The sequence below is a fragment of the Neoarius graeffei genome, chromosome 2, assembly GCF_027579695.1.
Source record: "Neoarius graeffei isolate fNeoGra1 chromosome 2, fNeoGra1.pri, whole genome shotgun sequence".
Lineage (NCBI taxonomy): Eukaryota > Metazoa > Chordata > Actinopteri > Siluriformes > Ariidae > Neoarius > Neoarius graeffei.
Genome location: NC_083570.1, coordinates 111,528,083 through 111,546,169, shown reverse-complemented (window position 1 = coordinate 111,546,169; position 18,087 = coordinate 111,528,083). Strand labels below are relative to the sequence as shown.

The window sequence follows — 18,087 nt, the reverse complement described above, 5'->3', positions numbered from 1 at the left end:
TTTTCTAACTGCAGCCTGCTTGTTATTTTTTAATAAAAAAGAATTGCTTTTTGTCTGCTTTTGGAATTTTTGACTTTTTTTTCAGTTTTCTTACATTGAGTTTTTTAGTCTTTGTTTTATTTTTCATTACTGAAATTTTTAACTTTCTTTTTAATGTTTTAGTCCTTTTTTTTTTACGTTTTAGGGTAGTATCTCACTGGGCTGCGACAGCTTGCGACAAATTGCGAACGTCATTCGCGAAAGAGTTTCAAAAGTGTCTTGAAACATTCGCGGGGCTTTTGAATTTCCTCGCATGAGTCGCAAAGCGTCGCTCCTTCGTCGCTGAAATTTTGAACATGTTCAAAAAATTCGTGCGACAAAATTTCTCTCAAAATAGCCGCAAATGCGTCGCTGGTGTCGCAAAGCCGTCGCGAACCCTTCTCAAGTCAGTTTCCGTGAGGCTTCCTCTACTTCCCCGTCCTGCCGAGGGAAAGCCGGGCTGCGACCAGTTGGAGACACAATTGCGGTAAAATATGCGAATATCAATTCAGTGTGATTCCAAGTGAAAATTGTCGCTATTTCGTATATTTTATCGCAGTTGTTGTGTCTCCAACTAGTCGCAGGCTGTCGCAGCCCAGTGAGATACTGGCTTTAGTCTTTTAAATAGGTCGTCTGCCTTAAACTTTTTTAGTCTTTTTAGTTCACGCTTCATTTGTATTTTTACTTTACTATTGTAGGGAAGGCTAATTTTTCTTTTGTGTCATTTTATTTCTGTATTTCTAATCTTGATCTCCTTTTTCATTACTTTTACTTCTAGCAATATTATAGTACAATGCTACAGTACTATAATATTAATCATATACTGTATATTCAGTGAAAAAAAAACCTGTCTTTAAATTTTAATCATTTAGTTTAATTTAATGTGATTCTCAACCTATGAACATGTGAGCATTAGTGTGTGTGGGAATCTCTCACACCTGCTCGGACTGTAAAAATCTGATAACATGGCCCAGACACAGAAACAGCACTTCCTGTTTACAGACATGTGACCATTAGAAAGCCATTAATACGTGACCTGTGACTGATGAATGAAACGCACTCCTACTGTTATTCAGCGTGTTCTGAAAGCTGACTGGACAGATGGTTTGTGTGTTCTGTGCAGGAGAGATACGAGTCCGCTATCAAACGGTCGACTAAGAAGACGTGGGCTGAGATCAGACAGCAGAGATGGTCCTGGGCTGGAGGACTAAACCAGACGTCTCGCAGAGAGAGTGAGTGCTTTTAGCGTTAGTGATCGTGTTAACAGCAGGAGAAGGGAGAGGAGAGGATTAGCAGATATTTACCAGGTTTTTTAAAACCAGGGGACTGGTGTCAGTGGGTGTATTTCCAAGCAGCTTCAAGGCATGAACATTGTTGTGTCTCTGCTGAGAATTTAAGTTTCTTCCAAAGAACTGGCGATCTCTTTTCCTCCTTCTTTCTCCTCCATACTCACTGAAATGAGATGCCTGTAAATCAGATGGGCTCAACAAAAAGTCGTAAAGTTCCAGTTACGTAACTTCCTCGCTACCAAACATTCGGATTAGCAGCTAACATGACCGAATGAACAACAGTTGACTTTTAATCAGGGCTTTGAACCGGTTCAAGGAACGAAAACTTTTTCTATTTCACATGGAACAGAAACAAAACTAGAAACTTTATTATTTTTTATGCTCTGGAACAGAAACGCTTATTAAAAATAATGGTAACCGGTTAATACCGGTTTTTATTTCGTTCCTCAAAGTTTCCGTAGCCTACAAATAAAAAAGCCATTCTTCTCCTGCGCAAGTTTCTGTGACCCGCTGGGGTTCACTTCCTGTGTGACGTTCGCTGACTGAATGGAGAGAGCGGGAGGGTGGACTACTATCACGTCTCCACATCTTAAATAAGAGGTAAATATTGCAGTCTATCGTTATTCAAAAACGTCAATTTCAAACACGATATCAATATATTTGTCCACGTTAATGAGAGGCTCGCGAACATTAAATGACGTTAACCTCTGTTAGCCTATCAATGCATACGGGGCTTTGCACTAAGGCTCATACTAGCCAGCCATGACAAACAAGTAGCCAGCCGGGGGGGGTGTTAAACACAAAATAAACTCCGCCGAGTGCGCGCGCACACCGCATGTCGGGGCCGCGGATCAACGAAGTCTGCGGGGAATTTGTGGTTATTATCGGTACAAACAGCGCGAATCACAACTTAAATGAGCGCGGTTCAGTTTGACATTATTGTCAGCCCGTTAGATAAACATTTAATTTTATTAAAATCGAAAATTAATATTTAGAGCCTGTGGGCTACAAAAATAATAGTCATTAAAGTAGCCGGCTGGACTTAATTGTGTGCCGGCTGTATGGCCGGCAGCCGGCGCTTGTGGAAAGCCCTGTATAGGGCATGACTAGCCTTTGGTAACACACTAAACGAATTATCTTTTCATTTTTGGCACTTTTTCTGTTTGTGTAGATGGGAAGACATACTGAGAATCCAAATCGCCAACATTTGGAATAATAATTGTTTTGAATTATTTATTGTCTTATTTAATGAAGGTTGTAATAGAATTAGCCTACATTTGGCTTAAGCTGGATGAGACAGAGACATAATTTTATAGCCATTTGTTAAACAGCTGACAGGGAATGTAATTAACCGTTCCGGGAACGAAATTTTTTTGTTCTAACCGGTTCGGGAACGTCTATTTAATGGTGGAACCCAAAACCAGAAACGTTACAATTCCGTTTCTGTTCGGAACGAACCAACAGGAAAAAAATTCTGGTTCAAAGCCCTGCTTTTAATGTTTTGTTTTGTTAATTTTTGTTTGTAGTGTCGCATCACGCTAACACGTTGGACTAGTGCCATGGACTCTGAACAGATCAGAGAAACCTCCAGTCCTTTGTTACCTTTTTTTTTAAACAAGCCATGTCGTCAATTCGCAAATCAGATCCGAGAGGGTAAATAAAATTTAAACTCCGCGAAAGTCTGTGAAAACTCTCGTCTTCCTAAGCGAATGTCTCTGTCTCACCTGATGAGCTGCCTTTAGCGGAATACTTTATATAAATCCACGTGATTGGATTAGGGATGTTAACCGATGACCGATGGTTGACCGAATCAACGTCAACCGGTTAATTTTTTTTGGGTTGTCGGTTAAAAAAAAAATCAATCGTTTTGAAGTTGCCGATTTTGGAGCGGAGAACCTGGAATTCTGTGTTGTAAACGCTTGGGGCATGCCATGCGGTGTAAGGACGACAGCTGACAAATCAGAAACACCCATTCGGTCATGTCCCGCCCTCCCGCCCCAGTTGAAGACAGCTGCCACTCGGCGAAAGAAAAGTCTCAGTGTTGGATTACATTTTACTATGATGTTAACCAGGTACGTAACATCAAGGAAATTCTTGACTATCAAAGAAACAAGAACACGGCGCATGAATGAAGTCGATGGTTGATTAGTCTGGTGAATATTAATGTCAACGTAATAATAATACACAAGATCTGAACTAAAACCTGGTTACTCACTGATGTTACTTAGCATCAGACAGTTGCTATATTAGCTTAGCGGCTAATCAGCTCAGCTCCAGCTATCCCATTCCCAATGGCTGTGCACAATTAGCAGCCATGGAACCGTAATATCAGTAGCTGGAAAACAATTGCAGTATGAGGTCTCTGTGGCTCACTTCGAAGAAAATTGCCTAGTCCGTAGCAGTATGCTTCAGAGCAACTTCAATACCATGCAGTAATGGCGTGTTGATATTGGTAACGGCGTTATAACAATTGTAGCTAATTAATTAGATTACCCGGCGTTATAGCAGCCTTTATTTTAACGCCGTTATTCCCATCACTGAATGTTATGTACTTCTTCTAGCACTTGACTTTATTTTCAACGCCATCATGGCCAACTGAAACTGTCTCTAAGCTGGAGCCATTCGTCCTCCGCTCCGATACAAACCCCTCGACATCAGTGCCGCGTTTGACTAAATGTTTCGCGCTGTAGAAAAGGTAATGTGAGTGGAGGGCAGCGACTGGGACTGAATGTGCGGATGCTCGCGGTTAGATTTAGAATAGATTCTAATAATTCCAATTCTAGAATTTTAAACTCATAGGTTAACCAACTTTAACCGGCTAATGAGGCTCGGTGGTCGGTCAAGATTTTTTTAGTTTCCGCCATCCCTAGATTGGATAAATTGGTGTTGTCTACCAGTTCGAATCCCCTGTTGGAGATGGTAGAGGACTCGAACGAACACCATGAAGCGGTGCCCTACGTTCTTAGAAATAATGGCTCATCTTGGAGTATTTGGATATTTATTGGTTCTTAAGGGTTCTAGATTCAACTTTTTCACCAAATGAGACAGCTGGAGGTCGCTGCAGTGGATTCTTACATATAAGTGCTGAGCTTCTCTCTTTTATTAGTGTGTGTGTGTGTGTATTTTAATGCTGAGCATATTTAGTGTTGGTCATAATGTTGTACATGCTTGGTGATGCGGTTGTAGTGTGGATCGTGTGTGTGTGTGTGTGTGGCCGTTTGCAGTGATATAACATTGATATCACGGTATGTGATTTTAAATAAATTTGACAAGATCAACATTTACCTTAGCAATGTTGGTGAATTTCAAAGAAAATGCTTAGTATGACTAAACAGCCAAGTACTAGCTAAGTGTACCCCAGTTATTAGCTATAATTAGTTTTAGTGTTCCCTATAGCTAAATTTACCTCAGATATTAGCTATATTTAGTAACAGTGTGAACTCATCTCATCTCATTATCTCTAGCCGCTTTATCCTGTTCTACAGGGTCGCAGGCGAGCTGGAGCCTATCCCAGCTGACTACGGGCGAAAGGCGGGGTACACCCTGGACAAGTCGCCAGGTCATCACAGGGCTGACACATAGACACAGACAACCATTCACACTCACATTCACACCTACGGTCAATTTAGAGTCACCAGTTAACCTAACCTGCATGACTTTGGACTGTGGGGGAAACCAGAGCACCCGGAGGAAACCCACGCGGACACGGGGAGAACATGCAAACTCCGCACAGAAAGGCCCTCGCCGGCCACGGGGCTCGAACCCGGACCTTCTTGCTGTGAGGTGACAGCGCTAACCACTACACCACCGTGCCGCCCACAGTGTGAACTATAGTTAAATAATCTACAGTGAAAATAGAACAAAAATATGGGAAGATCAACATTAACCTCAATTGTGTTGGTAAATGCCTAGGAAAAGACTTAGTATGGCAATGTAAAGCTATCGGCATTTTTTCACTTAGGGTGCACATTGCTGTTCCAAAATGGCCATTTTTCGAAAGTTTAGTTTTCAGATTTTTAGTCAGTGCATTTTGTTTCCACATATCTTAATATTACAGTGTGAAAATGTCATGAGGTATCCTCATCTGATTCAGAAGATATGGCCTGTTGATCAAGACCACCGTTTCGGTGAATTGGTGGGGGCTACGGAGACTACACCAGTGTATGTGCCTGTGTTATATATGCAGTTGGCATGTTAAAAGATTTATTTCAGGTTGTAGAACATTTTAATGATAGCTTTAACTTAAATAAAAATTGTGTATGGCAATGAGCACAGAATCAAATATCTTTTCTAACAAAGAAACGCCTAACGAAGAATTGGGGGCTACGGAGACTGCATTTCTCAATTAAACCACGACTCAGTGCAATTACTTCAAGTCTGTAATGACTAAAGGCATTTTTATACCTTTACTTCTCATGGTAATTATAAAAACATTATAGGAAATTCTTTAACCCTGATTAAACCCCGGGTTTAGAGAGGGCTACGGAGACTACATTGCTTGCTCCATTATCCCAGTGAATATTTTCAATGAACGCTGAAAGGTGTCGGTGCCTTACAGCCAACAAATTTTTTCTGTGCATTATTCCTACATATATAGAGATTAAAACTACCAAAATGGACACCATTAAAAGAATCAGTGATTGAATTTTTGGGTTCCTTTTTGAGAACACTGACCAAAAACGTCATCTGGCATAACGACGGACACATTATTAAAGAACTGCAAAATTTTTGCCAGGTGATAAACGACTCCTTTATATGCATAATTAAGCAGAGATACTATATTATCATTTCATATCAATCTTATAGCACAAAATGCACTAGAAATGTGGGATTTTGTATGATGTTATATAGTTCAATGTACAGTGGTTCTCTGTGGTGATCCGATGACACTAATGTAAACATATCAGTTTAATACAAGAAACTTGACATATTTTTTTTAAATACACCTGCATAACATCTTATTTCTCGAAATGTGTACCCTGAGTGAAAAAATGCCGTATGTGCTTGCTTTGCCTCAGATATTAGTTATATTTAGCCAATAAGACAGTGAAAATAGAATAAAAACTGTTGATAAGACCAATATTTACCTCAGTAGTATGACGAAACAACAATGCGCTCACTAAATTTACCTCAGATATTAGTTATATTTAGTCAGTAAGACAGTGAAAATAGAATAAAAACTGTTAAGATCAATATTTACCTCAGTAGTATGACTAAACAACAATGTGCTAGCTAAATTTACCTCAGATATTAGTTATATTTAGCCAATAAGACAGTGAAAATAGAATAAAAACTGTTAAGATCAATATTTACCTCAGTAGTATGACTAAACAACAATGTGCTAGCTAAATTTACCTCAGATATTAGTTATATTTAGCCAGTAAGACAGTGAAAATAGAATAAAAACTGTTAAGATCAATATTTACCTCAGTAGTATGACTAAACAACAATGTGCTAGCTAAATTTACCTCATATATTAGTTATATTTAGCCAGTAAGACAGTGAAAATAGAATAAAAACTGTTAAGATCAATATTTACCTCAGTAGTATGACTAAACAACAATGTGCTAGCTAAATTTACCTCAGATATTAGTTATATTTAGCCAGTAAGACAGTGAAAATAGAATAAAAACTGTTAAGATCAATATTTACCTCAGTAGTATGACTAAACAACAATGTGCTAGCTAAATTTACCTCAGATATTAGTTATATTTAGCCAGTAAGACAGTGAAAATAGAATAAAAACTGTTAAGATCAATATTTACCTCAGTAGTATGACTAAACAATAATGTGCTAGCTAAATTTACCTCAGATATTAGTTATATTTAGCCAGTAAGACAGTGAAAATAGAATAAAAACTGTTAAGATCAATATTTACCTCAGTAGTATGACTAAACAATAATGTGCTAGCTAAATTTACCTCAGATATTAGTTATATTTAGCCAGTAAGACAGTGAAAATAGAATAAAAACTGTTGATAAGACCAATATTTACCTCAGTAGTATGACGAAACAACAATGTGCTCACTAAATTTACCTCAGAGATTAGTTATATTTAGCCAGTAAGACAGTGAAAATAGAATAAAAACTGTTAAGATCAATATTTACCTCAGTAGTATGACTAAACAACAATGTGCTAGCTAAATTTACCTCAGATATTAGTTATATTTAGCCAATAAGACAGTGAAAATAGAATAAAAACTGTTAAGATCAATATTTACCTCAGTAGTATGACTAAACAACAATGTGCTAGCTAAATTTACCTCAGATATTAGTTATATATAGCCAGTAAGACAGTGAAAATAGAATAAAAACTGTTAAGATCAATATTTACCTCAGTAGTATGACTAAACAACAATGTGCTCACTAAATTTACCTCAGAGATTAGTTATATTTAGCCAGTAAGACAGTGAAAATAGAATAAAAACTGTTAAGATCAATATTTACCTCAGTAGTATGACTAAACAACAATGTGCTAGCTAAATTTACCTCAGATATTAGTTATATATAGCCAGTAAGACAGTGAAAATAGAATAAAAACTGTTAAGATCAATATTTACCTCAGTAGTATGACTAAACAACAATGTGCTCACTAAATTTACCTCAGAGATTAGTTATATTTAGCCAATAAGACAGTGAAAATAGAATAAAAACTGTTAAGATCAATATTTACCTCAGTAGTATGACTAAACAACAATGTGCTAGCTAAATTTACCTCAGATATTAGTTATATTTAGCCAGTAAGACAGTGAAAATAGAATAAAAACTGTTAAGATTAATATTTACCTCAGTAGTATGACTAAACAACAATGTGCTAGCTAAATTTACCTCAGATATTAGTTATATTTAGCCAGTAAGACAGTGAAAATAGAATAAAAACTGTTAAGATCAATATTTACCTCAGTAGTATGACTAAACAACACTGTGCTCACTAAATTTACCTCAGATATTAGTTATATTTAGCCAGTAAGACAGTGAAAATAGAATAAAAACTGTTAAGATCAATATTTACCTCAGTAGTATGACGAAACAACAATGTGCTCACTAAATTTACCTCAGATATTAGTTATATTTAGCCAGTAAGATAGTGAAAATAGAATAAAAACTGTTAAGATCAATATTTACCTCAGTAGTATGACTAAACAACAATGTGCTAGCTAAATTTACCTCAGATATTAGTTATATTTAGCCAGTAAGACAGTGAAAATAGAATAAAAACTGTTAAGATCAATATTTACCTCAGTAGTATGACTAAACAATAATGTGCTAGCTAAATTTACCTCAGATATTAGTTATATTTAGCCAGTAAGAGTGAAAATAGAATAAAAACTGTTAAGATCAATATTTACCTCAGTAGTATGACGAAACAACACTGTGCTCACTAAATTTACCTCAGATATTAGTTATATTTAGTCAGTAAGACAGTGAAAATAGAATAAAAACTGTTGATAAGACCAATATTTACCTCAGTAGTATGACGAAACAACAATGTGCTCACTAAATTTACCTCAGATATTAGTTATATTTAGCCAGTAAGATAGTGAAAATAGAATAAAAACTGTTGATAAGACCAATATTTACCTCAGTAGTATGACGAAACAACAACGTGCTCACTAAATTTACCTCAGATATTAGTTATATTTAGCCAGTAAGATAGTGAAAATAGAATAAAAACTGTTGATAAGATCAATATTTACCTCAGTAGTATGACGAAACAACAACGTGCTCACTAAATTTACCTCAGATATTAGTTATATTTAGCCAGTAAGATAGTGAAAATAGAATAAAAACTGTTGATAAGACCAATATTTACCTCAGTAGTATGACTAAACAACAACGTGCTCACCAAATTTACCTCAGAGATTAGTTATATTTAGCCAGTAAGATAGTGAAAATAGAATAAAAACTGTTGATAAGATCAATATTTACCTCAGTAGTATGACTAAACAACAACGTGCTCACCAAATTTACCTCAGATATTAGTTATATTTAGCCAGTAAGATAGTGAAAATAGAATAAAAACTGTTGATAAGATCAATATTTACCTCAGTAGTATGACTAAACAACAACGTGCTCACCAAATTTACCTCAGATATTAGTTATATTTAGCCAGTAAGATAGTGAAAATAGAATAAAAACTGTTGATAAGATCAATATTTACCTCAGTAGTATGACTAAACAACAACGTGCTCACCAAATTTACCTCAGGTATTAGTTATATTTAGCCAGTAAGACAGTGAAAATAGAATAAAAACTGTTAAGATCAATATTTACCTCAGTAGTATGACTAAACAATATGCTCACTAAATTTACCTCAGATATTAGTTATATTTAGCCAGTAAGACAGTGAAAATAGAATAAAAACTGTTGATAAGATCAATATTTACCTCAGTAGTATGACGAAACAACATGCTCACTAAATTTACCTCAGATATTAGTTATATTTAGCCAGTAAGATAGTGAAAATAGAATAAAAACTGTTGATAAGATCAATATTTACCTCAGTAGTATGACTAAACAACAACGTGCTCACCAAATTTACCTCAGGTATTAGTTATATTTAGCCAGTAAGACAGTGAAAATAGAATAAAAACTGTTAAGATCAATATTTACCTCAGTAGTATGACTAAACAATATGCTCACTAAATTTACCTCAGATATTAGTTATATTTAGCCAGTAAGACAGTGAAAATAGAATAAAAACTGTTGATAAGATCAATATTTACCTCAGTAGTATGACTAAACAACATGCTCACTAAATTTACCTTAGATATTAGTTATATTTAGCCAGTAAGACAGTGAAAATAGAATAAAAACTGTTGATAAGATCAATATTTACCTCAGTAGTATGACTAAACAACATGCTCACTAAATTTACCTCAGATATTAGTTATATTTAGCCAGTAAGACAGTGAAAATAGAATAAGAACTATTGATATGACCAATAGTTACTAAAGTAGTATGACTAAACAACAATGCGCTAATTAATTTGCCTCAAGCATTAGCTGTACTTAGCTAACAAGATAGTCGAAATAGAACAGTTTACCTTAGATATGTTGGTAAATTTCAAAGAAAATGCTTAAACAACCAAGTACTAGTAGCTAAGTGTATCCCAGTTATTAGCTATAATTAGTTTTAGTGTTCCCTATAGCTAAATTTACCTCAGATATTAGCTATATTTAGTAACAGTGTGAACTATAGTTAAATAATCTATAGTGAAAATAGAACAAAAAAAATGTTTGAAAGACCAACCTCAGATGTGTTGGTACATGTTTAGGAAAAGGGTTACTCCAACTAACCAGACGTAATTAATATGACAGAACAAAAATTTGGGAAGATCAACATTTACCTTAGGGGGCAGTCACACTAGAGGCGGAATGAGCCGGAATGCCGTCGGAATGAAAATTCTTCATATATTCCGGGATATTCGAAGTGCATTCTAAAAATTCTGAGTGCATTCCAAACATTCGAGTTCATTCTTATGGCCGGCCCAAATGGTTTGTTCATGCTCAAAACATTCGAGGTGTATTCGAAGCGGAGAAATATCGAACAGCATTCGAAGTGTATTCTAACTGCATTCTGACTGCATTCTAAATATTCTTACGGCATTCCAACAGCATTCGAAACATTCTGATCGCGTTCAAGGGAAAAATCGAAATGGCAAGCCACTTCAAATCCTGCCAGAATGTCCCGAATGTGCCTCGAATGAGCCGGAATGCCGTCGGAATGAAAATTCTTCGTATATTCCGGGATATTTGAAGTACATTCTAAGTATTCGAGCTGCATTCTCTTTGAATTCTTAGACATTCAAAACAGGAGCTATTCCGGGAGCGTTCTGACAGCATTCGAGGCACCTTCCGACCAGACTTCGGGTGGTATTCGGGCAGCAATCGAACTGCACTTGTACGCCATTCGAAGTGCATTCTTAATATTCTTGCTGCATTCTAACAGCATTCTAGGTATTCCTACTGTGTTCCAACTACATTTGAACTGCATTCGAAAGCTAATACACCCGGAATGTGCAAGAATCATTCGAGGCAGGTTCGAAGCGGATTCTAAGTATTCGAACGGCATTCTTACAAAGCTGTAAGAATGTTGGTCAGTTTGAAATTCCCCCCGAATGTGGCACGAATTTTGAAAAATTTTTCATTCCGGCTGGTTCTGCTTGATTCCTGCTAATTCCGAATAAGTGTGACGGGGCCTTTAGCTGTATTGGTAAATACTTAAGAAAAGGCTTAGTATGACTAAATAGCTGTGTGCTAGCTAAATTTCCCTCAGTTATTTGCTGTATTTAGCTATATAACTGAAGCCTAGGTCACAACCGGCCGTACGTGCTCCTACGGCCGGTCTACGTGCAAAAAACGCACGGAGGGCGCGCGTGTGACGTGCTGATTTTCGTGCCGTAGACTGTCCGCAGAGGTTCTTTGTCATGTCAAACAAACTCTACGGGTGCTTACGTTTTTTTCAGGTTGCAAGACAAACTTACGGCCAACGTGCGTCCTTCTCCACGAACAAAAAAAAACGCAGCGATTTGGGCAAACGCCAAAAATCGCACGGCCAAAAAATCGTACGTCCGGTTGTGACCTAGGCTTAATAACTGAGGTAAGATTTTTTAGCATGTAATTGTTAAGTGTTTTATAAAGACCATGAAAAGAGAACAAATATGACGTGAAGATAAGTGAGTTTACCTCACTTGTGCTGGTAAATTCTTAAGAAAAGTTTTTTTACACAATAAATACACGTAGCATTGATCGCAATTCTGTACTTCCATGGGCTCGAAAATTTTTACTTCTAAAGTGGTGAATATCGCAAGAGTCGGCTGTTTATGTGGAATATTTATGTAAATAAAGTGAGCACGTGTTCATAGCTCATATAGCTTTGTAGTGATATCTGGTACACTTCTGAGTAAGAAGTAGTAGTGTTACAGGCGGTATTGGGACGAGACTGAGTCAGCTTCCAGGACGTCCTGGTGGCGTTGCTCCAACACCGGATCAGTTTCCTTCCTTCGATATGAGTCTCTGTGAACGTGTGTGTATGTGTGTGTGTGTTCCGTTCTCTCTGGTGCAGGCAGATGCTCTTCCTCCACCGTAAACCTGCCGCGCCAGACAGAGCCTGTCATTAGCAACAGGCTGTCCAAGTCGTCGGCGACGCTGTGGAACTCGCCCAAACGAAGTAAGCTCGAGCGGCGTACGTGTATTCCCCCACCCCTCCTTCCCCTTTTCAGACTCCATCTTTATTTAAAAATCATTTTTTCCCTGTTAATTCGTTGTCCCTGGTGACCTTCCTGCCTGCCTGCCTGCCTGCTTGTCCCTGGTGATCAGTAGTCATTCTCACAATCAACCCCTTTCTCCCTGTGTTGCATTGTGGGTAATTTTGAGTTCCTCATCAACCCACACATCTCATGGCTTGTTGTGGTGGTTGAGTAGTGATATGGCTGGCTCTTTGTGGCTGTAATGGTGGCGGTAGTGGTGGTAGTGCTGGTGCTTTTGTTGTTGTTGTTGTCTTTTTTTTTTTTTTCACGAGTCACTTCCTTCTCCACCGTCGTGTTTGTTTTGGGTTGTCCCTCTTCCTCTGTATGTGGTGTACTGTGTTGGTGCAGCTGGAATGTGACTGTGAGTGAATTATGAATTATACATATCAAACATTAACAAGGAACTGGGATGTCAGTGAGAATTAATAACCCTCTCCCTAACATTTCATTAAATGAGACCGAGTACTCCAAATAGAAAAAAATCCATCTAAAGAGATTTTTTTTTTGTCAAAAATCACATATCAACAATGCTCTTTTCAGCCAAGACATGCTTTTGCACTGGACCTACGAGGTTTACACAACGTAGTCTATTAACATTAACAGAACTGCACAGTGTTTTAACGTGAGGACGTGAGTACAGATGCTCACCATAGGCTTTATTAAGAACAATCCTCCAAACATTGTCGGAGTTCGTGGTTATATGAAAATAATACACGCACGGCAGGGGTGGTGTGATGTGGCACGATACGAAGCAGATCACTGTTACACCCCAAAGTGTATTACCGTATTTTCTGGACTATAGAGCGCACCTGTATATAAGCCGCATCCGCTCTATTTTTTAAAAAAAATTAAAAAAAAGATATACAAGCCGCACCGGGCTATAAGCCGCAGATATCTATGTTGAAAAATTAGATATTTACTGCATGTACAGAACGATTTTGTACTGTAAATGTACATGCATGTACCTGAACAGATTCTTTCCGAACAGTGCCTTTTAACACGGCAGCAACTTTGCTGATTAAAACGGAACAGAACCAAGAGAAAATAACCGGTATTTATTTACCTTCATTTCTCCTGTGTTTGAAACCACAAGTCACTTTAATCATCTTCGCTGGATTTGAAAATAATTACCAGTTAGTAATTTGTCGTGCGTGTTCTATCTGCTAAAGATCTGCTAATTCTTCTTTGCATTGATTTTCCGTCTATCTTATTTTTTATTCTACTTCCGGTTAGAGCGCCCCTAGCGGTGGAAGAAAAATCCACAGAATAGCCGCACCTTTGTATAAGCCGCATGGTTCAAAACCTAGGAAAAAAGTAGCGGCTTATAGTCCAGAAAATACGGTACTTTTGTCTAACAGCGTGGCGTAGAGTGTGTTATTCTGCTTATACCGCAGCAATTTGCCAATTATTTACTTTATTAATTAATGACACATCACACATTTCAATTGTATGTCGTTAGATACAATATTCAGGGATCCGTAAATTCTGGTTTACGGTATAAAACCCCTGATTCTGCTTTAAAAACGGCCAATTCTGCTTTATTTTTCCGTTTTATAACACTAAGGCCACACCAATTTAATTAGTTGGTTCTCAGATTTTTTCAGGAAAAATATGAAGCGAGCGGGCGAAATAAAAATAAAATTTTAAAAATGCTCTGATGGTAAAATTAGCGGTGGAAATAGACCAAACAATACAGGCAAACCAAGATTTTACGCTTCTGTTTGCTGAATATCCTAACAATCACAAACACAGGCTTTACAGGACTCCCCTCCACAGGCATGTTTCTTCCACAAGTCTTTATCGAAAGTGAAAGGGGCGATTTGATTGGTTTTCGACGTCACGTGACCTCACATCACGTGACCTTTTTTGTTGGCGGGAGTTTGATTTAAATTTTTTTTTTTCATTTTGCATTTTCTTCAAGCGCCGATTCCGAGAACCAACTAATTGAATTGGTGTGGCCTAATAAAAAAATAAAAATTTAAAAAAAGCTCACAGATAAGAAAATACTAGCAAACATGAGTAAATTTGAAATATTTTTATTGAAACAAAAACAACTCTGAGAACTTATGGCTAGAACCTTACCCTTAGATCAGTACAAAAATGACATGAATTGTGATAGTTGTCCCAGCAACCTCGCAAGATCTTACTAGACAAGATGCATGTCATGCAAAACATTCAAAACCTTTCAAACTATGGGTTTCATCCCATGAACGGTCTTAGTCTACTTTTAATTGTATGGCGAGAACAATTCAACATTATTAATAATAGTATCTTTGATCAGTACAAAAGTAACACGAGATCATACAGTGGTGCTTGAAAGTTTGTGAACCCTTTAGAATTTTCTATATTTCTGCATAAATATGACTTAAAACGTCATCAGATTTTCACACAAGTCCTAAAAGTAGATAAAGAGAACCCAGTTAAACAAATGAGACAAAAATATTATACTTGGTGATTTATTTATTGAGGAAAATCATCCAATATTACATATCTGTGAGTGGCAAAAGTATGTGAACCTCTAGGATTAGCAGTTAATTTGAAGGTGAAATTAGTGTCAGGTGTTTTCAATCAATGGGATGACAATCTGGTGTGAGTGGGCACCCTGTTTTATTTAAAGGACAGGGATCTATCAAAGTCTGATCTTCACAACACGTTTGTGGAAGTGTATCACGGCACGAACAAAGGAGATTTCTGAGGACCTCAGAAAAAGCGTTGTTGATGCTCATCAGGCTGGAAAAGGTTACAAGACCATCTCTAAAGAGTTTGGACTCCACCAATCCACAGTCAGACAGATTGTGTACAAATGGAGGAAATTCAAGACCATTGTCATCCTCCCCAGGAGTGGTCAACCAACAAAGATCACTCCAAGAGCAAGGCATGTAATAGTCGGCGAAGTCACAAAGGACCCCAGAGTAACTTCTAAGCAACTGAAGGCCTCTCTCACATTGGCTAATGTTAATGTTCATGAGTCCACCATCAGGAGAACACTGAACAACAATGGTGTGCATGGCAGGGTTGCAAGGAGAAAGCCACTGCTCTCCAAAAAGAGCATTGCTGCTCGTCTGCAGTTTGCTAAAGATCACATAGACAAGCCAGAAGGCTATTGGAAAAATGTTTTGGGATGGGTGAGACCAAAATAGAACTTTTTGGTTTAAATGTGAAGCGTTATGTTTGGAGAAAGGAAAACACTGCATTCCAGCATAAGAACCTTATCCCATCTGTGAAACATGGTGGTGGTAGTATCATGGTTTGGGCCTGTTTTGCTGCATCTGGGCCAGGACGGCTTGCCAACATTGATGGAACAATAAATTCTGAATTATACCAGTGAATTCTAAAGGAAAATGTCAGGACATCTGTCCATGAACTGAATCTCAAGAGAAGGTGGGTCATGCAGCAAGACAACGACCTTAAGCACACAAGTCGTTCTACCAAAGAATGGTTAAAGAAGAATGGAGTTGATGTTTTGGAATGGCCAAGTCAAAGTCCTGACCTTAATCCAATGGAAATGTTGTGGAAGGACCTGAAGCGAGCAGTTCATGTGAGGAAACCCACCAACATCCCAGAGTTGAAGCTGTTCTGTACGGAGGAACGGGCTAAAATTCCTCCAAGCCGGTGTGCAGGACTGATCAACAGTTTCCGCAAACGTTTAGTTGCAGTTATTGCTGCACAAGGGGGTCACACCAGATACTGAAAGCAAAGGTTCACATACTTTTGCCACTCACAGATATGTAATATTGGATCATTTTCCTCAATAAATAAATGACCAAGTATAATATTTTTGTCTCATTTGTTTAACTGGGTTCTCTTTATCTACTTTTAGAACTTGTGTGAAAATCTGATGATGTTTTGGGTCATATTTATGCAGAAATATAGAAAATTCTAAAGGGTTCACAAACTTTCAAGCACCACTGTATGTTAAAGATATCCAGCTCTCACCCACAGCTCTCTCTCTCTCGCTTGCCCTCTCTCTCTCTCTGTCTCTCTCACCATCTCTCTCTCTCTCTTTACTAAGGAACGAGAAAGCGTAAACCCTTCTGTCTTGAAAACTTTTCTATGTTGGGTCATTTCTTTCCATACATGTTAAATGCCTCCAAACAAACAAACAAAAAAACATCAGCGCATCAACGATTTCCAACAAACCCGTTTATTAGATCCGCTGTACAAGTCTCTGTAAATGAGCTGTTACTATAGAAATTATAACATATTGCACTGAGTGCATTACTGTAAACCTATCGGTCATGTTAGAGCTATCCTGTGACACTAAAACAATACACACTTTCTGGCCAATCAGATTTTAGAATTCAGCTCCGCTGTTGTATCAATACAAGCTACATTTCTCTACATACATTTAAACTGGTTTATTTATTAAAGCTTGACGGCCTTTCGATTTCATAAAATCGGTGAAATTTAGTTCCCTCTGAAATGTGGTCATTGTGATATCTGTTTATTTCTGTAATATCTCACAAAATATCAGGCCATTCTGTGGCTGGGAAGTTATTTAATTTGAGGGGATTAAAGCAAATAATGTGCATGAAATCGCTCGCTTCGCGCAGTCAAGCAGACAGAGGAAGTCCGTGTGTGTGCGCATGCGCAGGTTTACCACCTTCTTCTTCTTTTGGGTTTTACAGCAGCTGGCATCCACAGTGTTGCATTACTGCCATCTACAGGTTTATCTTTGAGCGTGCACTGACAGTTCCATCATTCTGTCGCTAAACGAACAGCTGATCACACCAAGGTGCTCGCTGACCGCCGATATTTATTAGTTTGGGCCTGCATTTCCTTTCCTTCGTATATAACATAACATCTTTTCTTCTCGCTTTTCATTACTGTAGTTGGTCTTTCACGTTTCATTCGAACACTCACGTCCTCCATTTTTCTCTCCTGTTTCAAATTTGTATCCCACAATGCCTTGCGTGAACAGGGAAAGCCCACCACGTGATGTGATGCATGACGTAGTATCTTGTATTGGGTCATGGTGAAGCAGGAAAAAATAGCGGAGACTTTAGGGCCACATGGCTCTAAATTCATTAATTGATTTGTTTAAAAAACGAATAAAATTGGAAGTCTGTGATTCGAATTCAGTAGCTTTCAGTCCACTAAAGAAAAATAATTGAGTGTCTGGGAAAATTCTTTTTATGACCTTCAGTTGAAAAACCTGAAAGGCAGTATAGCTTTAAATCTATATGTATAGGTATTTCAATCACTACATTTACATGCACAAAGTATTCCAGTTTTTGTGCTTATTAACTAATTATCTTTTGACAAGGCACCTGTTAGTTGACAATGCCTTGCATGAACAGGGAAAGCCCACCACGTGATGTGATGCATGACGTAGTATCTTGTATTGGGTCATGGTGAAGCAGGAAAAAATAGCAGACAGTTTATAGCCACATAGCCCTAAACTCATTAATTGTTCTATTTTTAAAAAAAATAATACAATTGGAAGTCTGTGATTCAAATTCAGTAGCTTTCGGTCCACTAAACAAAAATAACTGGGTCTTCAGGAAAATTCATTTTATGACCTACACTT

The 18,087-nt window shown here is 37.6% G+C and overlaps 1 protein-coding gene across 4 annotated transcripts in view; it reads left to right on the top strand.

Moving 5' to 3' along the window:
* Positions 1-18,087, top strand: part of map7d1b (MAP7 domain containing 1b) — a 139,427-nt gene that overhangs the window by 93,744 nt on the left and 27,596 nt on the right. For 2 of the 4 annotated variants that reach the window (XM_060915363.1, XM_060915364.1), the window contains 2 exons: positions 1,142-1,250; positions 12,374-12,478. In XM_060915363.1, coding sequence (XP_060771346.1) covers positions 1,142-1,250; positions 12,374-12,478 — 214 coding nt within the window. The remainder of the gene's footprint in view (positions 1-1,141; positions 1,251-12,373; positions 12,479-18,087) is intronic. The other 2 variants (XM_060915366.1, XM_060915365.1) reach the window with 1 other exon arrangement.